The sequence below is a fragment of the Danio rerio genome, chromosome 7 (assembly GCF_049306965.1).
Source record: "Danio rerio strain Tuebingen ecotype United States chromosome 7, GRCz12tu, whole genome shotgun sequence".
Taxonomy (NCBI): Eukaryota; Metazoa; Chordata; class Actinopteri; order Cypriniformes; family Danionidae; genus Danio; species Danio rerio.
In genome coordinates this window covers 28,705,693-28,726,586 of record NC_133182.1, presented here as the reverse complement: position 1 = coordinate 28,726,586, position 20,894 = coordinate 28,705,693, and the positions used below count along the sequence as shown (strand labels likewise).

The 20,894-nt window shown below is 36.5% G+C and overlaps 1 protein-coding gene across 3 annotated transcripts in view; it reads left to right on the top strand.

Annotated features, from left to right (window-relative positions):
- Positions 1 to 15,785, top strand: part of adgrg1 (adhesion G protein-coupled receptor G1) — a 31,699-nt gene extending 15,914 nt beyond the window's left edge. For 2 of the 3 annotated variants that reach the window (XM_073906197.1, XM_005166389.5), the window contains exons 2-14: positions 4,525 to 4,613; positions 5,913 to 6,356; positions 6,448 to 6,496; positions 7,154 to 7,268; positions 7,355 to 7,477; positions 7,581 to 7,697; positions 9,699 to 9,741; positions 9,834 to 9,937; positions 10,137 to 10,255; positions 10,356 to 10,618; positions 10,705 to 10,804; positions 14,463 to 14,737; positions 14,974 to 15,785. In XM_073906197.1, coding sequence (XP_073762298.1) covers positions 4,544 to 4,613; positions 5,913 to 6,356; positions 6,448 to 6,496; positions 7,154 to 7,268; positions 7,355 to 7,477; positions 7,581 to 7,697; positions 9,699 to 9,741; positions 9,834 to 9,937; positions 10,137 to 10,255; positions 10,356 to 10,618; positions 10,705 to 10,804; positions 14,463 to 14,737; positions 14,974 to 15,098 — 1,947 coding nt within the window. In that variant the 5' untranslated portion in view covers positions 4,525 to 4,543 and the 3' untranslated portion in view covers positions 15,099 to 15,785. 3 annotated transcript variants of the gene reach the window in all.
- The last annotated feature ends 5,109 nt before the right edge of the window (positions 15,786 to 20,894 follow it).

Below are 20,894 nucleotides of genomic sequence, written 5' to 3'. Positions count from 1 at the left end.
ACAAAACTATATTCATTCATTCTGTTTCTTTTTAGCTTAGTCCCTTTATTAATCTGGGGTCACCCCAGTGGAATGAAACCACTCACTTATCCAGCATATGTTTTACGCAGCGGATGCGCTTCAAGCTGCAACCCATCACTGGGAAACATCCATACTCCCATTCACACACATACATACACCACGGCCAATTTAGCTTATTCAAGTCACCTGTACTGCATGTCTCTGGACGTTGGGGAAAACCAGAGCACCCGGAGGAAACCCATGCCAGCACGGGGAGAACATGCAAACTTCACACAGAAATGCCAACTGACTTAACTGAGACTTGAACCAACGACCTTCTTGCTGTGAGGCAATTGTGCCACCCACTGCACCACCATGACTCCAACGAAACTATATCATGCATATTAATGAAGTTGCATCTTATTCACAATAGAGCATGCTGATTGGTCCAAACCATCATTAAACCAGACAAGTGTTCATTGTGTTTGATTCATTCCCGGGATGTGACTGTATCTTATGATTACAGATAATTACAGATGTTCTCTGTAAATAAATAGAGCTGCAGGACTGAGTGCATGTTTTATAAGATAACATCTTCTGCCAGTTATCTGTCCTTACTCTTATTATTAAATCAGTGCTACAGCCGAACACCAGGTAACTAACACCTAAGTAGTAAGCCTAGCCTACTATATTATATAGACTAAAATTGCGAAATTTTATGACCTTGAAACAGTTCACATTGTTGACTGATTAGTGGTTTATCGCATTGGAATAAAGAGTTAAATCCTGCGTTTTAAATTATTTTCTTACATGTGATTTGACGCTGAAATGAGAAGACTGCTCGAGCTAGTGGCGCCATCTAGTGTGTGGAGCTGTCCTGAGACTGATGTGAAGTAAAGACGTGCTGCAAGTTTATTATTTATAATTTAACTAGAAGGCAGCTTTGCACAAAATGTTACACAAATATATATTTAGCGTTTATTAAACTGCTTAACATAGGATCTTATAAAAAATATAAACTTGAAAACTGTCAGTGAGACTTCGACTATGTGAAAATTAAACTATAATTTTTGTCGCAAAACCAACAACAACTAAAACACATATAAATCTGCTGTATGTGCCCTTGTTTAGACTTGTGTATGGCATTACAAATATTAAATAGGATTAGGGTTAGTATTAAAATGCATTCGATTAGATTGACAGAAACACTCATTTAATATTTCGATCTGTTTACAGTTGTTCTGTCTACACAGCTGACAGTTATGTTAGCATCTTTTTTTGTAGCTCTCCTCCAGTATGTGACTCTCATTCTCTTTATTTATACTCATATGCAGTTTCATAGTAGTTCTGTAGTTCTAAAATGCATCTTTTAGTAGCCGCAGTGGTGGAAAAGCACATGAAGTAGTTTCGACGTCAGACCAAATCGAGTAGCTGCAGGTGTTGTGTTTTGTATAATGTCTGCAACAGGTTGACGCATGTTTGTGCTCGAAGTCGGTAAATGCAGGAAAGCCACAGTGGTGTCTGATCTTTACAGTGTGTGTGCTACATTTTCCTACAGTTTCATTTCGACTGGTTTACACCTCATGCATCTGATAGATTTAAAGGTCACGCAGAAATGCAAAACGCTAGATCTGTGTTATATGCATGAGAACTTATTAAAGTGCGTACATGTGACACTGTGGTTGCTGCTGACAGGAAGGTTGGACTTTAATTGTGAAAGTCATCCAACTACACTGTTGTACTGTTATTTTAGGGCTCATCATCTGCTGTCTAATGGATTTAACATTGAAATATGCATCAGAAATTATAGATATACTATAGATGCTAGTCTACATTTGAATCTGAATCCCAGTTCAATAACCTAAAGGAAGACTCCACTTTTTTTGGAAAATAGACTCATTTTACACCTTGTCAGAGATAAACAGTTTAGTTTTACCATTTTTGACTCCATTCAGCTGATCTCTGAGTGTGGTGGGAGTACTTTTAGCTTAGCTTAACAAAGATTATTGAATCAGATTAGATGACCAAAAATGGCCAAAGAGTTGATATGGCTAGGAACTATACTCTCATTTTGGCATAATAATCAAGGAACTTTGTTGCGACTAACTTCTATAAGTGTAACCAACATGACCACCTGCTTGCACAGGAAGCATGCCTTGCAATCATAGAGACATTTTATAAGAGATGATTCAGAATCAGAATGTATTTAATTTGGTGCAGATCCTGAACCATTATTATTTAAACTGGAATGCACTAAAGTTTCAGACGCTGTGTAATATCATAGCAGCCGTGGTATGGCAGCAATGTTTCATGATTGAGCCAAGGTAAAGTTCCAAACTATTTTTGGATGAACAAATCAAAAGTCGATCTGCACACTTAATCAAAAGTAAAGGCTTTAAATTAAAATCGTGGTTCTTTTGTCTCACAATACAGTATATGAGGACATGAATATCTCCAGCTCTGCTCTAAAAGTCACTTTAACAGAAATTTGTCATTTGGCAAAAAATAGTCACACAAATATTTAAGTGTCTTCATGACAATCATGAAAATAAATGTTCTGTTTCACTTGAAGATATCGACAGAGAGATGGGTCTTTGTTTGATTTTATGTGGCCACTTTCCCTCAAAAGTCCAAAAACATGCACTATAGGTGAATTGAATAAGCTAGTGTCCATAGTGTACAGTATGTGTGTGAGTGGGGGTGTTTGGACATTTCCTAGTGATGGGTTGCAGCTGGAAGGGCATTTGCTGCGCGAAAAATGCTGGATAAGTTGGCGATTCATTCCGCTGTGGTGATCCCAGATTAATAAAGGAACTAAAAGAAAATCTGCTTGTTTTCTTGCATAAAGATGCATTAAAAGATCAAAGACCACCAACCGTATACCTTAATAAATAGTCACAATGTTTCTGTGGATTAAATATCCGGTTAGATATTGATTAATCACTCAAACTATTTGTTTCACACATCTGTCATATGTGTTTTTTTACACCATTTTTATGGGTTTGTAGTTTTAATCAAATCCTCCTCTAGCGCAACATGTGTTGTGAGCAATATTAACTGCTATATATATATATATATATATATATATATATATATATATATATATATATATATATATACACACACACAGTTGGAGTCAGAATTATTAGCCCCTTTGAATTTTCTTTTTTTAACAGAGCAAAGAAATTTTCACAGTATGTCTGATAATATTTTTTTCTTCTGAAGTCTTATTTGTTTTATTTCAGCTAGAATAAAAGCAGTTATTACTTTTTTTAAAAAACATTTTAAGGTCAAAATTATTAGCCGCTTTAAGCAATATATTTTTTCCGATAGTCTACAGAACAAACCATCGTTATACAGTTACTTACTTAATTACCCCAACCTGCCTAGTTAATCTAATTACCCTAGTTGAGCCTTTAAATCTCACTTTAAGCTGTATAGAAATGTCTTGAAAAATACATAGTCAAATATTATTTACTGTCATCATGGCAAAAATAAAAAAAAATCAGTTATTAGAAATGAGTTATTAAAACTATTATGATTAGGATTGTGAAATCTGTTAAACAGAAATAGGAGAAAAAAAATAAACAGGGGGTAATAATTCTGACCTCAACTGTATATTTAATACCCAAAATATTTCAACATCATGTGATTTTATGCACACTCGTTCTAATTTTGAAAAGTACTGCTAGTATGCTAATTGAGACGCGGCAATTGTTTACTTAAGAGGATGTGGGCTTCTTGAATTCCTTCCCTCTTGTAAGTGTATTTTAATATGCATTTATAATAGTCGTCTGCATAGTCTGTCAGTAAAGTGAGGAACAAACATCATCATTCAACTCTGTCAGATATGCAGAAGTGGCTTTTAGTTCTGTTCTGTGGCCCAGTCAGTGACCCATGCTGACTCATGCTAGAAAACTTGCCAAGTAGTGTCTGACTCATCCACTGTCACTTGCTGTGTGTTTTAGCGCATTGGGACTGGCAATGTGCTATGATTCATTGTATTGAACATCTGAGGCAGGCCCTTTGTCATGACCATAAGGACTCATGCTTTACTACACGAAACAAAACAAAGACTGTGACATAAAGACTGAATGTGACCACAATAGTGGTTTTGTAGAAAAGCAAGTCTGTTCCCATTGATAAGACATGGCAGTTGCTGCCAAGTACGCATCACAATGTATTTTTACCCTAGCATTAGTTTGTTCTCATTGATAAGAGTCCAGGAATAGATGTGTTTAGATGCCTGCATCTTTATCTCAAGAAGTGTGAGTTTGTAAAAAGGAAATCAGTATGGAAAATGCAGATGTGTATTTTTTATGAGTTTGTAAGAGGAAGGAGCAGCAAAGATATTTGATAAGTTATGTTTCTATTTCAAAGGTTGCCCGCGCATGAGGCATTGTTATTTATTTATACTCATTTATTTTTAACAAGGCCGTTCATTCTGCTGTGGCGACCCCAGATTAATAAAGGGCCGAAAAGAAAATGAATGAATGTTTAACAAAATTCTCTTTTGCTTCGCAGGCTTCATCTATGAACTACAATGAAGCAGAATCCAGCAAAGACTGCCAGAATGTGGATAATCATCTGTCTTTTGTTCGTTTTGGGTCAAGGTAAGTAAACGAGCATTACATTTACATTGAATCATTTAGAGGACGCATTTTTCTAAATGGATTTAGAAATGAGGATAAACAAAGCAATTCAAATCACAAGAGAGCAGCAATATCTAGATGCCATGACGATGCATATCATTACTATCAGATAGAAACCTACCATGGCATTGCATTTCCCTCAGCTTACAGTGTGTACAGTATATTATAGATGTGTGCTTGATAGGTTATTCATGTCAATTAGGTCAAAATTGCACTTCTATTGCAGGCAGTATTGGCAAACTAGACACTCTTCTCACTCAAATTTGTTAAAATGTTTTGATTTACAGACAGTGTTTTCTTAGTACACAGGAAAATTGTCATTGTCATCATTGTTGGGTGAATGATGATATTGATTGTTTGAAATGTGATTGTTTGGACAGTTACACTCATCTGACACTTTATTAGGAACACCTCACCTTACTAGTAATGGGTTACCCCATTTTGCCTTCAGAACTGCCCTAATCCATCATGGCATTGATTCAACAAGGCACTGGAAATACTCCTCAGAGATTTTGCTCCATATTGATAGCATGATAGCATCACGCAGTTGCTGCAGATTTGTCAGCTACACATACATAATGCGAATCTCCCGTTCCACCACATCCAAAAGGTGCTCTATTGGACTGTGATCTGGTGACTGTGTGGGCCATTTGAGTACAGTGAACTCATTGTCATGTTCAAGAAACCAGTATGAGATGATTCGCGCTTTATTTACTTATTTATTTTTATTGTAACAAGTGGTTATTTGAGTTACTGTTGCCTTTCTATCCGCTGGAACCAGTCTGGCCATTCTCCTCTGACCTCTAGCATCAACAAGGCATTTGTGCCCACATAACTGCCGCTCACTGGATATTTTCTTTTTATCTGACCATTCTCTGTAAACCCTACAGATGGTTGAACGTGAAAATCCCGGTAGATCATCAGTTTCTGAAATACTCAGACCAGCCCGTCCGGCACCAACTATCATGCCACTATCATGTCACTTAAATCACCTTTCTACCCCATTCTTATGCTCGGTTTAAACTGCTGCAGATCGTCTTGATCATGTCTACATGCCTAAATGCATTGAGTTGCTGCCATGTGATTGGCTGATTAGAAATTTGTATTCATTAGCAGGTGTACCTAATAAAGTGGCCAGTGACTATGTATATAAAAAGTATTATCATTGTTTTTTTTATTATTATTATTATTTGCAGCTAACACATTTATTTATTTACAGCATATTAATACATTTTTTAACACAATTTGTTTATCTAACAGCAACAGATAATGACAGAGACTTCAAGATGTGTGGAAAGTGGCTCCATGGCATCGCACCTCAAAATCTGGAATATGATTTGAAAACCGGCTGTGAAAGAATTGAAATTTCAGCCAATGAGAGCACGCTCTCCATTCAGGGCAGGATCACAGCCAAGTGCACACAATCTTCATCCATTCAACTAGATTCAAATCCTCATCAGAATCAAAGTCATTTCTGTGTGTTCTGGGAGCCGCTGCTGGACCTGCTGATAGTGGAGGTCAATGGCAAGAATCACACTCTATGTAAACCAAACGGCCTTCAAGGAACCTGCTGCACCGACCTCTCACAAGGAGTTCAAGACAATGCTCATATGTATGGTATTGTGAATGGCAGTGTCAAAGGTGATATCATCACAGGTGATCTCAAGGGAAACTACATATTTGATGGGGCTCATATCAACTGCAGTAAGAATCTTTATTTTAATATGTCATAATTTGTTTTCTCGTGAATTAGAGATATCAGATGTATTCATTTAATCTCTTTTTTGATTAATAGAGGAGAAGTTCTGTGATGAGGCGAGACTGAAGCCCAGAGGAGCAAACATGTGAGCGAGTCGTCTTCTATTTGTTTAGTTTTGTTTGGTAGTTTCACTATTACTTTACTGTGATATGAATTCATGACATCTACCATGCATCACAACATCACCTCTTGCATCCTTGTAAGAACGCAATCATGCTGAGCCTAAGAGCGAGTGAAAAACAGAGGTTGAGCCACAAACAGGAAGTCGAACCAGTGACGGCACTAGCTTTTTAATTTAATGCATGGACAGTCGGATGCATCACTGGTTCTTTGATGCATTGATCACAGTTATCAAGATATTATTTATTGCAGAAACATCTCCTTTGTTTTGGCATGTTCTTTTAAAATACAGAGAAATGTATCTACTATTGAAAATGATCAAATTGCCTCTGCATGCTTATTTTGATGCATACAGTATATGGGTGGGTCCACTGTGGTTTACTTTATAACCATAACACATACAAGCCTTCCGCCCCAAATACCATAAATAACTCTTTTTGTGGTATTGTGGGATATAGGCGATTTGGGCGTACATGAATGCAGCAATCTATGAATCATACATTGAATAAATTTGGTATTTAACTTGATGTGGATATGTAATAATGACTTACAATACTTTAAACACGTGAGGTTTGTTGTAGTGTGTTCACATTATAATGCATGTGTTGGTGTTTGTTTGCAGGATAGAGGAAGTAGTGATGAGATTCAATGCAAAGGGTCGTGTGGATCTACCTTGTGCTCAGGGCACAGTCATTGAGATGGACGAGGAATTCACAGGACACAATTTCACCGTGCCTGTAAATGACTTTGACCTTATTAGAAGCATTTGCAGGAAGGTCTCTTTCTAGCATATGCAATAATATACTTATGTGTTGCATTTCAGGCCCCTCGATTTGTAGACGCAAACACCATACCCTCCGTTTATATTCCATCAAGCCTGAGATCTGTATCAAGGAGAAAATCCAAAGTGGTGTGTACTTACTACAAGAACAAGACGTTATTTGAGGTATGATGGTGACATTTGATGAATATAAAGAAATCATGTGGATTTTTTATCTTCCTTACCAACATATTTTCAGTATGATATATCAGTATTTGTGTTTGTGTAGCGAGGACCGTCTAAATCAGCTCTTCTGGATGACATTGTGGGACTCTCTGTGGAAAATGAGACTATCAGAAACCTCATAGAGCCTGTCAAAATCCGGTTCCATCACCGTCCCTTTGCTGTAAGTGGAAAAAGCACATTGGGGTGCTGTTCTAGTACTTTTTAACATTATACTGCATGGTGTGAGATACAGCAACTGTAGCTCACACCAGTTTCTACTGTGTAGACTAAATGTCTTCCATTTCCTTAACACTGAAACCACATGACCACATGCTAAGGTGAAACATGATAAACATCATATTGCTGATCTTGTTTTTGCTATTTAAATTGCAAAGATTGCAAAAAACTTGCAATTTCCTTATTTATTTGTTTACAATTTTTAAGTGCTGAATCCATCCTCCCTATACACTCAGTACGCAAGAATTGTGGAAGATCTCCGAATCCACTAGGGCGCCCCCTTGCTCCTAAAGATGTTATAATGATTAAGAGAGTGAAAGACAGTTTTTTTTTTTGTTTGTTTGGTTTTTGGTTTTGGCTACCAATGATTATGAAAATGCTATAAAATGATTATGAAAATGTTTATGAACAACTCCAATTCAGTCAAATAAAAAAAAATGCTTGGCTGTCAGATATGGTAAAGGACACACTGTTCTCTAGGTGGGTTTTGTACAAGCAGTCTGAGAATCATTTTTGGGCACATGAAAATAAGTGGTGTGTTTCAGTTAGTTTTGTCTAAAATGCACAAAAACGGTTTGAAAAGTAAACAAATGCTTGCCATTATAGATTTGTGCATACATTCTTGAAGTTACAACATCATTTAAGGTGCTTTCACACTAGCACTTTTGGTCCGCACCCGAGTTCATTTGACGTCAGAGTATGGCACGTTTAGCTAATGTGAATGCTGTCTTCTGAACTCTGGTACGTACCCATGAACTGTACCCGAGGTGGTCTGGGGTCAGGTTCACTTCTGATATGAATGCAATCGTACCAAAAAACGGAAGTGGACCGCCAACTGTACAACCAACTTTAGTTTTCATAATATTCATTCATGTCTGTATGTCTTTGTATTGCCTACCTTGGCATAAAGCGAGATAATGCCAGCTTGTCTCCACCAAAAACGACTTCTGCAGACATTGTGTTATGTTCTGAACCTTTTTAATATTTTGTGGCAGATAGACGCAAGTGGCTCTCTGTACTTTGGTTTTGGTAGCAAAACCAAAAGATTCAATAAAAGCAGAACACCGGTGATGTGTATACATCTCCATTTTAGCGCCTTGGCTTTCGTGGCCGTCACCTAGCAGCAGCTGTACACAAAACAGCAGCTTGATGATGAAACCGTACCGGGGTTCAGGAGGAAAAAAGACAGAGGGGGGACAATTATACTTGGGTTCAGACCAGGCATTCGGCCCAAGTGTGAAAGCACCCTTAATGTTGGTTATTTTGTGGCTTTCTGGAATACTTGATTCTGATTAGTCAGACACAGCATGCTAAGGTTAGCTATTCCCTGATAACAACCACTAAGACTAATAACACGGGCTCATCCTGGTACTTCAAAGAAAAAAAAATTACCATCAGTGAATACATCTAAATGTTTGGCTCCACATTTGACTGAATAATATGTTGATCAGTGTATGCTCCATTCAGCCATTTTTGTTTCTGTCAGCTTTGCATTTTTGCCTTTTTGGTCTGTTGAATTATTAGAAAATAATGCACACAGACGGTGTAACAGCATCACCACCTCGGGTGTGCATTATTTTTTAATAATTCAATAGTCAAAGCACCAATTATTTCATACATATACACTCTTGATAAAAAATGTGATCCGATTTGATTACTTGATTCAATTACTGTATTGTTGGCTATTGTTTTAAGCAAGTTAAATTATGTATTTACAATTTTCACTCTTATTGTATTACTGACTGCTGCTTTTTATAGAGAAATCTGCTTTGAATAAACAGATTAAGGGGTTTGGTGGTTATTTATTCAAATCTATTAACACACTGGCAGGGCCTGACATTTAAAGCTTTCCCTAAGCTTCCTGTGATTCTGAGACCATTTCTGACTGAATGCAGTCTCTATTTTAACAACCGATATCCCAATCCTCTTCTGTTTCCTTCCACAGCCTGACAGCTCAGGAAGATGTGTTTCATGGGATACAAAACAAGGTCTGCTCCCGTCGTCATGTTCATGCACATCATCAGTCAGCATTAGGCATCAGCACAATTACTAATTGTTCTTCTAATGTGTTTCTCCCTAGACAATGAAGTGAACTGGAAAGATGATGGCTGCGATACAGTTAAAATCAACGAAGAACAGACAGAATGCCACTGCAATCATCTCACATACTTTGCTATTCTTGTGGTGAGTAGCAGGATTAGCAGATTAGGAAAATTAAATGTTTGTTTTTGTACTTATAGCTGGTAGCAAAGCCAAACTTTATGAATAAAAGGTACTTCCCTCATCATTGAAAATATGCATATCAAATCAGGCAGTGCGGTAATTGATTACAGCATGAATATGAAATGATACATACCTTGTCTCTTTCTCTTTGATGCTCCAGCAAGTAGAGCAGAAGAGTACAGTCCGCCATCTAAAGGCTCTGACGTTCATTACCGCAGTGGGCTGTGCTGTGTCCTTGGTGAGCTGTTTGGTGCTCTTCTACTGGCTCTGCAAACGCAGGTAAGTGTGAATTCAGTGACCTGGAGTTCACTACACTGTCAAAAAAATAATTGTGATTCTCACCAGGTTGTTTTTTGTCTTGTCTGTGTCTGCATTCCAGAAGAGGGAAGAAAAACCAGATCTCACTGGTGCACCGTGGCCTAGTGGTGGCGATATTTCTGCTGTGCTTGTTCTTCATTCTCACCGGTATACTGGCCAATGTTGCAAATGAAACTGTTTGTCAGTTAACAGGTTCCCTTCTTCATTATGGGCTGCTCAGCACCCTCTGCTGGATGGCTATGGAAGTGTTTCACACCTTCTTGTTAGTCCGCAAAGTGTTCAACTCACCCCTGCCAATTTGGATATTTTATCTGATGGGCTTTGGTAAGTGGCAAGTTTTGGTAAGCTTATTCAAATGAACTAAATTGAGACACGATAATTAACAGATTTGTTTTTCTTTCCATTTTCAGGTTTTCCATTTCTGCTTGTCAGTATACTGCTCTCCGTAGGGGATATTTATGGCGAAAGGAAGATTAAACCAAGTGATGACGTCAACAATCCTTATCGAATGTAAGGAGATATTTACAGTACTTAAAGTCCATGTGGAATCAAACTTTACAATGTTTATTTTGCTAGCGCACATTGTTATTATGTAGATAAACAATGCATTTGTGCAAGTTAAACCACTAAAAAAACTAAATATTTTGGTAATCTTCCATCAAAATCTGACCATTTGCTTTGGCATTTGGAGTGTCGGTCCTTCTCTGTTGGCGTCAAGGGATAATATTCTTAAGAATGCCCCATGTATTTTTAGTTTGCTATAAGGGAATGATACTAAACATTCTGTGTCAATTTGAAGTACATCAACATAGGGAAATAAAAGTCTTAGCAACTTATGGTTATTGCAGACTTTAAGATTACTATCTACTATGTACTATGTTTCTTAAACAGTCTTGCACTTGTGAGTGAACCTGCTTGTAACGGTTTTTCACTACGCTTGTTACCACAGAGTCATTGATTCTGAGTGCAAACAAGCAAGCAGCAACACAAAATTAAACATACTTAAAGTTGCAAAGATAGTAGATCCTCGATTTCACCAGTGCATGTGTGCGGAGCTAAATATGGAAGGCCAATAGGAAATATGGAAGGTCATTAGTGGCAAAAGTTTTCAAATGAAACCCATGGAATTTGATTGTACAAACTCAATGAATTTGCTGTATGGTATGATGTTATGCTGAGCTGTATGAATACATCATGTGTATTTGTGAAAGATACTGTAATAGTGTATGGGCATGTACAAATGCAAACATCAGAAATTAGATCACTATCTATTACAATGTTTGCCTCAACACAGTCAAACTTTGCATGTTTACCAGTGTTGGGCAGTAGTGTTGCTACAAGTAGTGACAATACTAACGTTAGCTTAACTACATTTCTCAGTAGCGTCGCTACTTTTTAAATCAAATAGCTTTTCTCTAGCAAAGCTATTTTTTTTAGTCAAGTAGCGTAGTAGCGTCCACACAAGCAACATTTACCGATTGCGGATCAATAAGGGACAGCACCGACATTAATGGAGCTGTGAAGCTGGTGTCTAGCCGATAAAAGTAAATCCATATGATGGCGAGAATGACGATATCTTCTTCCTGTTTTTGGTGGTCGACAACATTCTTTTTTTTGCTTTACTGCCATCTCTCGCTCTGGGATGCATTTCCCATACAACGACTTAACTCACGGCTGAACTATCATAGTACGATGCATTGTTTAGGAAAAGAACAAAGTTTCCCAAAATCTTAATTTCTCTGTCACAGATCCACGTTAGTTATAACATATTGCAACCCATAATGATGCTCTAAACGGGGTGGAGTAACAACTTATTTAGAAAAGAACCCCATCATTTCTTTGTGCAATTTATATTGTTTTACAAACACACGCATTTAAAAAAAATGCAAATTAGTTTTGGTAAAAACATGCACTCGTTTTCCATATTAATTGAAATGTATGTAAACAGAACATATAGGGACTATTTTTTATTTACAAATGTTATTGAGAACATTACATATTCTATTTCAAAATATAAAATCACATAAAGCCAACACGTATTTTAATATAATTTATAGATCATATAAATAAATAATGAATGTGGCTATTTATTAAGAAATGAAATTTATTATTTATTATTATTTATTATTTACTATACGTTTACTGTAGTAAAGGCTAAAGTATACTATAGTAATTACTATTAGCTCATGATAGTTACTAATGATACTACATTATGTAGTGTAAATTATTAATGAAGAGTAAATATACAATATAATGCTTATTCCTAAATATTTCCCTTTACTATAAATTACTTTTAAAAGTGTAACTGTAAAACCTGGTTTTATTGTACTTTTTGTTTTTGCTGTTATATACTATAATTTGTTTTTGTTTAGTACAGCATATTATTTGCAGTAAATAACTGAACTTAACAATTATGCCTCATAAGTTTCATTGACAGTTTTATTGATCACTAAGATATGATTGACTTTAGCCCCTTTCACACAGTGATACCGGTAAATATCTGGAAAATTTCCGGAACGACTTTACCGGTATGTTCAAAAAAGCGCTGTTCACACAGGCGAGGACGTTACGGAAATTTTCCGGAAAAGAGCATTCACACATCCATTCCAAAATACCGGTAAATTCTGACATCATTCACCACAAATGAGCTTTAAACGGCTGCGCTTGTGTTTGTAAACATTTGACTACATTACAAACTCTGTGCATGATCAACTTTCGCAAGATCACTTTCGCATGTCGAGATGTTCATAATATGTGCGTGTGCAGGCGCTCACAGGCTGTTTCACAGGCACACGCAAAGCTTGAAGGTAAACAAACAACGGCTTATCATGAGCATTTCATCGATGATTATTTACACAGTCAGATCACGTTTATATGTTCTTCTAGCAGCTAAATGTGTCTGGAAAAGTATTCAAAGGCTTTTACCGGCAAATTGCCGGTAATGTTACAACTTCTCTTTCCGGAAAATAGCCAGAACGAATTTACCGGTATTTTCAAAAAGGACCTGTTCACACATACAACCTTTACGGAAAATTGCCGCCAATTTTCCGGAAAGGTCTGTATGTGTGAAAGGGGCTTTTGATTTAAGTTACTTCGATTTAGAAATGAAAATTGCAAAAATAGCTTAAATGTAGCTAAAAGCTACTTGATAAAAGTAGCTTGCTACAGTTCCCAGAGAGTAGCTTTTACTGTAGTTAAGCTACATTTTAAGTAGAGTAGCTAATAGCTTAGCTCTACATTTTTAAGGAGCTTGCCCAACACTGATGTATACACACATAATACAGTCATCACTTACTCCCCCTTCAGTTGTCACAAACATGTTTGAGTTTCTTTCTTATACTGAACACAAGTTATTTTGAAGAATATTAGAAACTGGTAACCATTGACTTCCATATTATTTGATTTTACTACTATAAAAACAATGGTCATTGGTTTTCAGCTTTCTTTAAAAAGCCTTCATTTTAGGTTCAGCAGAAAAAAAGAAACACAGAAAGGTTTGGAACCACTTGAGGGTGAATAAATAATGTGTGAATTTACATTACTAGGTGAAGCATTCTTTTTAAAATGTCAATCGGTTTACGTTGCTATGATCAAATTTCATACTAATGGTCTTGTTTAAAGATCTTTGTCTTGATCAGTGGTTCTCAACCTGTGGTACGTGTACCTCTAGTGATACGCAGGCTTCCTTCTAGTGGTACGCGGAGGAATGAAATATGCCATGTACATGCTACACACATTTAAAAATGTATCAAAAATGATGTAAATAATATGCCATATATGACATATAGCCCATATTTCTGAGGTAATCTGCCACGCTTTTTTAACTGTGCAGAGATGTAGCTGCTTTACTGGGCGTTCTACGCTACTATATTTCAATACTGCTCATTTTGGTGGTATTTGGAGAGACAATTTTTTTCTGAGGTGGTACTTGATGAAAAAAATTTGAAAACCACTGGTCTAGACTGTTTTGTCTTCCATTAAATAATTGGAAAAACTGGACAAGGATGAAACTTATAAGTGTCTGTGATTGTTCTCTTGTACTGAGTATACTTTGAAAGACTGCGTGAACACTAATGCAGATCTAACTAAAGTATTGCCTGGGCTTTATATATAATAATCATGCATGCAGTACATAGAAACTAATATATACTTTGCTTTGCTCATTTAGGTGCTGGATGACAGAGGGTGATAAGAGTCAGTTGGCTCATTACATCATCAACATTGGCTTACTGGCAGTTGTGGTGAGCTCTGGTTTAGTCATGCTTTTCCTTGTGGTGAGAGAGATCCGGAACAGACCAGACTGGAAAAAGATCCATGTGGCTTTTCTCAGTATCTGGGGTCTCACCTGTCTGTATGGAACCACATGGGCTCTGGGTTTCCTCGATTTTGGCCCTTTCTCAGAGGTCACCCTCTTTCTTTTCTGCATTATCAATTCCTTACAGGGTGAGTTTTTTTTTTTCTTGCACTATCACAAAATACACAAAGTCAAAAAATGCCTTTGCTATTGTGTCAAATGTAAGCTGAGTTCCTGTGGTGGGATTTAAAAATAAATCAAGCCTGAAACGTGTTTCCTTTTGTTATCTTTGAATGTTTGCTTCAGAAATGTAACTCAATAGCTTCCATTCTCTTATATTAAATGATTAATTACGGTAATATTACATTTCTATGTGTCTCAACAGGATTTTTCCTCATGCTGCGATACTACGCTCTTGAACGGATGAAAAAGAAAGATGTTTCAAGTTCGGATGGGAGCAGTTCTGGGTCTTCAAAACAGCATATGCTACAAACTAACGAGAAGAGTTAAAAAGTCTGGTGATGCTAAAACAGAAGCTGTCTGAAACTGCCAAATTACAGTTTTTATGATCGTGAAAGTTTATCCACAAAGGGCATTTGTAAAGATCTGTTCTCTTCCTGCCGGTCAGGATGTTGAATGTTGCTCAGATGACATTGCTCTGATATCAAGTCCCAGAGCAGCCGGTCATTGAGCATAAATGCTTCACCTATCATAAGCTGCATTTCTGTATTCATATTCTTAGTATGAGTATGATACTCTGCTTCGTTTTTTTAAGCGACTCTTGCACTTTAGTTTTGTTTGTTTGTTTGTTTTACTACTGTGTAAAACTGCTGTAATCATTGTGAGATGTAAGAGTTTTAGTAATTTGCTTTTGGTAATGATTTTTTTTTAAATGTGAGTGTGAAGTTGTGAGGGAAATAAAGTGTTGTGTAAGTTCAAACTGCCAAAAATACATTCCTCGATGTATATTCTTTTAGAAGCAAGGTAAAAGAGCTTAGCAGACTCTGTATTTTCTATAGTTTTGTAAGTTGCACTTAATGTTTCAGAGTTTTATAATGAATCAGAGTAAAGCACAAACATTTCTTTTTAAGTTTGTGTTGTTTTTAATATTTGTGATTTTGTATTTGTACTGAAATGTTGTTTGTTCAAGTATTTCTGTTAGATGATATTTAATATGGAATATAAAAAAATCAGTATTATTGGTGTTTGGTGGATTTGTTTCTTCACATTTTTAAAACATTAAATTAGAAAGCTTTTATAAAATCAGTCAGTCTCGGGGTTAAACAACAGAAATAATAATATCTTAGCAATTCCAGCGTTATGGATGTAACACTCAAAGCATAAATTCACATAGAAAGTATATGTTAGCATTATATTGAAGCAACTGTTTAGATTTTCCAGAACAACTCACCACTAAGTTAAGGGATCAGAAAAATATCAATCTGTAAACATGTTTTGTACTTTAAATGAGGAAAATAATCATGCGTGATGGATGTGACCAAAAAAGTATGCCTGTTTACAAAATGCTTTGTAGACATATTGTGAATTAAACTGCACAACACCCAAAGAAATAATGCTAATCAAAAGGATAAGAGTTGGCTATCTAGAGCAAACATGATTAATTTTATTTAATTAAATATTTTTATATATAGATTTATATATAGAGATAAGTGTGACACCTCTGCATTATGGATGTGACAGATGTGAAATTGCCACTCGTGTGAATTTGGTAAATCAAATAAGATTGTTTAAAAACATTGACAGACATTTTTGAGTAGCTTTAAAGTACTGTAAACTGCCTGCTTACACAAAAAATGTAGAAACGGTTTTGGTATTTTGGTGAAATTTTTTTATGGCAAGGTTGACATTTGCATGGAATTGCTCATCTGTATATTTTTGAAAAGTCTATCACAAAAAACTATTATTAAAAGGGTTTTTAATATGATATTAAGGTATTATATAACACTAAAAAAATATTTTTAAGTGCCAACTTTAGGTGATAGGTGGATTTTTTCATATAAGAATAAGAACCCTTATAAAAACAAATAGGGACGTCACTGCGGCGCAATGGGTAGCACTGTCACCTCACAGCAAGAAGGTTGCTGGTTCGGGTCCCGGCTGGGTCAGTTGGCATTTCTGTGTGGAGTTTGCATGTTCTCCCTGTGTTCGCATGGGTTTCCTTCAGGTGCTCCGTTTTCCCCCACAGTCCAAAGACATGCAGTATAGGTGAATTGAATAAACTAAATTGGCCGTAGTGTATGTGTGTGAATGCAAGAGTGTATAGGTGTTTCCCGGTGTTGTGTTGCAGCTGGAATGCATCCACTGCCTAAAACATGCGCCATAAGTTGGCTGTTCATTCCACTGTGACGACCCCTCACTAAAGGGACTAAGCTAAAAAGAAAATGAATGAAAGAATAAAAGTTTAATAATAGTTGAATAAGTCAGGAGTTGTGATGCAGCTTATTTAAACAAATGATCAGGTACAGAATCAGAAATTTGATTTTAACCAGCTGCAAGCAAGGATAAAGAAAATGAATGCTAATAAAACTGAAATTTTATAAATGATAAAACAAAGACCAAAAGGATGATAACAAAACATTCTACAACAACTAAACATTAACAACAAAAAGAAACGCTAAAATAAATAATCTACTTGGCGAAACTGCGAAATGATCATTCGTTAGAAAATGGCGGCCTCTGGTGGTTCGTGAAGCTAAAAAGCTCGTAAACTCTGGGTGTAAAGTCTATCAATCTTGCTACTGGAATATTGGCTGTTTTGTACGCAAAAATCCTCAAGTTTTGATCGGATAGAGAGTTTTTGTTAAAAGCAATATTTCTATTTTTATACATTTCACAGACCCTGGCTGGAGTCTGGGTCTGCATTGATGTATTTTCCAGATCATTGGTTTGGAAGACGAGCCATCATTCAAGTCCCAATGCTCTTGTGGATTTCAGCATGTCCTCCAGGAACGTTCTGTATTTATCTCCATCAGATTGTTTTTTTCATCCTTATGAGTTTTCCAGTCACCATAGCAGAGAACCTATCAATTTAGCCGTAGTTCTGTGTCTGAAAAGGTCCTTTGGATACCAAAGGTCAGAGGACAATGGTCAGACTGGTTCAAGCAAATAGAAAGTAAATTATATAAAGCCAATTTATAAATAGATAAAAGAAAATAATAATGTATAAATAAAAACAATGCCACACCATTCTGGTGCCATTCCTGTTAACTAAAAACAGCAAACTGAAGGTAAAAGAACATGCATAGCTAAAACGGGACAACTGAAGACCTGAAAAAGGCTGCCCGGTCAAACATTACTGCTGCAGTAAGTGAATGGTAAGGTAAGAATTTGGCATAAAAATGAAAGCATTATGCCTTTATGCCTTGTTTAGGCTGCTGGTGATAGGGGTATTGTTATGACATACTTTGTCCCTCTTAGTACTGAAAAAAAATTATTCAAAGATAATTCCTTGGATTTCCCTGCTGAAAAATCCAGCTTAAACCAGCCTAGGCTGGTTGGCTGGTTTTAGCTGGTCAACCAGGCTGGTTTTAGAGGGGTTTTGGCCACTTCCAGGCTGGTTTCCAGCCATTTCCAGCCTGGTCTTAGCTGGTTAGGCTGGGAGATGACCAGCTAAAACCAGCTTGACCAGCCTAGCAGGCTGGGAGCCCAGCCAAAACCAGCTATGTCCAGCTTAAACCAGCCTGGTCAAGCTGGTTTTTGCTGGATTTAGCTGGTCATTTTCCAGCCTGACCAGCTAAGACCAGGCTGGAAATGGCTGGAAACCAGCCTGGAAGTGGCCAAAACCCCTCTAAAACCAGCCTGGTCGACCAGCTAAAACCAGCCAACCAGCCTAGGCTGGTTTAAGCTGGATTTTTTAGCAGGGTAAATTTTTTTTTCACGTTATGTGGTTGTAAACAATTTATTTGGGCTGAATTTAAACACAAATTAAGTTTAACATTTTAAAATTTAATTTGTTTAAATTCAACGTAAATAAATTGTTTGCAACAGTTCTGCATGCAACACTTTTTCAGATGCACTGTTTGGATGTCACTATAATCAGACTAAGTATTGTTGCTGATCCTGTCCATTCCTTTAAAGGGATATATATATATATATATATATATATATATATATATATATATATATATATATATATATATATATATATATATATATATATATATATATATATATATATATATAAATCATTATCTACTAACCCTTAAGTGGTTCTAAATGCTTATGAATATCCAACAATCTTCAGTATAGCTTTCTGTGTGCTCAACAAAAAAAACCCAAGGAAGTTTGGAGAAAGTGAAGGGTGAGTAATGATGACAGAGCTTTACATTTTTGGGTGAACTATCCCTTTAAGGCCACAATGTGATGTGGTGAAACCAGCACCTGCCATAAATTATTGTAAATATATTATTTATTATTAATGTTCTATCCATAAATGTTGATTGTTAAATGTTCAGTTTTTTTCTGATTTATTTATTTTATAGGGAGAGAGAGAGAGAGAGAGAGAGAGAGAGAGAGAGAGAGAGAGAGAGAGAGAGAGAGAGAAAGCGTGCATGCATGCGGGTGTGCGTGCGTGCGTGCATGTGTGAAAAAGCCAAAGTGTGCGTGTGTGTGCGTGCGTGCATTTGTGTATAATTCTGGTGTCCTCTGGAAGAACTACCATAACGTGCGTTGCATTCAAGTTCCTCTTTGTTCAGCTTGATATTTATCTCAGCTCCCTTTTAATGACTTGTTCACTAAGTTTAATCTCCTCCATGCAATGTTACATAACCTGGGTTTTACTGACATCAGAGTGTAAATGGGGTAATCACCAACAAATAAAAGATTAAGACTACTAGGTCACAGAAATATACAGAATATTTTTCAGAAAACATATTTTTAAACTGCGATAATATGATGGCACTTAATATATGCAGATTATTTATGATAGATTAAAAGTCAATCTCTATTTTTTAAGAGTCTAATAAGGCATAAAAGCATTCCAACTCGATCTTTAAGATCTCAAAACTCAGGGCTTCTGGTAGTACCCAGCATAGCAAAGTCTACTAAAGGAGGTCAAGCCTTCTCATTTGTGGCTCCTAAACTCTGGAATAGCCTTCCTGATAATGTTCAAGGCTTGGACACTCTCTCAGTTCAATAAAAACAAAAAACAAAAAAAAATGTTTTTAGTAAATGTGCAGTTCTCCAGGATGGACGTCCAGTGTTTCCCAGCCTCCGGCACTTAGACTGCAGCTCCGCACAAGAAGTTTGGCCAGAGGAGAAATGGTCATGCCCAACTGATCCTGGTTTCTCTTTAGTTTTTAAATTTTTTTTTTTCACTTTCGCCAATTGGTGAAGTTTTGTTCCTCTTCACTGGCTTGGTTTGTTTGGGATATGTGGAGTTGCGCATCATTGGATTTGCTCTTCAGTGTTTGGACTTCCAGCAGTGCTAAGCTAAACTTTAACTCTGAAAACTGGACTTACACAGTTTCAATTTACTATAATCTTCTATGTTAAGCTGCTTTGAAACAATCTACATTGTAAAAGCTCTGAAGAAATAAAGACGAATTTAATTAAATTAAATTAAATAAAGCGAACGAGACAAGATATTTCCCGTCTTGCAGCATGGAAATGTTAATGTTTAACTTGTATTGATTTTCATTTCGTGCTTTATTTTGTCTTGCAGAGAAAAAAATCCATAATTGTTAATCATGTATAAAAAGTCAATCGATTGACGTGTTTTATTACACACATTTGTTCAGTGTTAATCATTGCTAGCACCTGTTTACCTCTGTTATCTTTTTATCGTGTATTTTTAGCACATTGTTAAAATCTTTTCTATATAATAATATCTTTTATAACTTTGGTAAAAACATAACCTATTAGGTATTAATAAACCAACATTGTTTTTCTTTCTCTGATAATGGAGCGTGAAAGTGGTAAACCAATAAATGACTCACATGATTCCACTTTCTACTGTAAGTTCATTCACTCTGGACATCCCCTTTTCTTTAAGCTGGAAATATTACTTCTGATTGACTTGTCACGCTGAAAAGGGATCAACAAATGGTGCAAGACTTACAAACTTAAGCCTTGTGAAGAAAACCCCTGACTCTGGGGCAGACACCTCTTTTTTGCAATTTCGGCAGACATTTGAGAAAAGAGGAAATTGCTTTTCTTGCGTGTGGAAAAAGATTCAGTCACACTGATGAGCTCACACACCCTCACAGTTGTTGATGCAGCACTGGTTAGCCATGTGATATTACCAAGACAAGAGACGGTTTAGACATGAACAACGACTAAAAATGC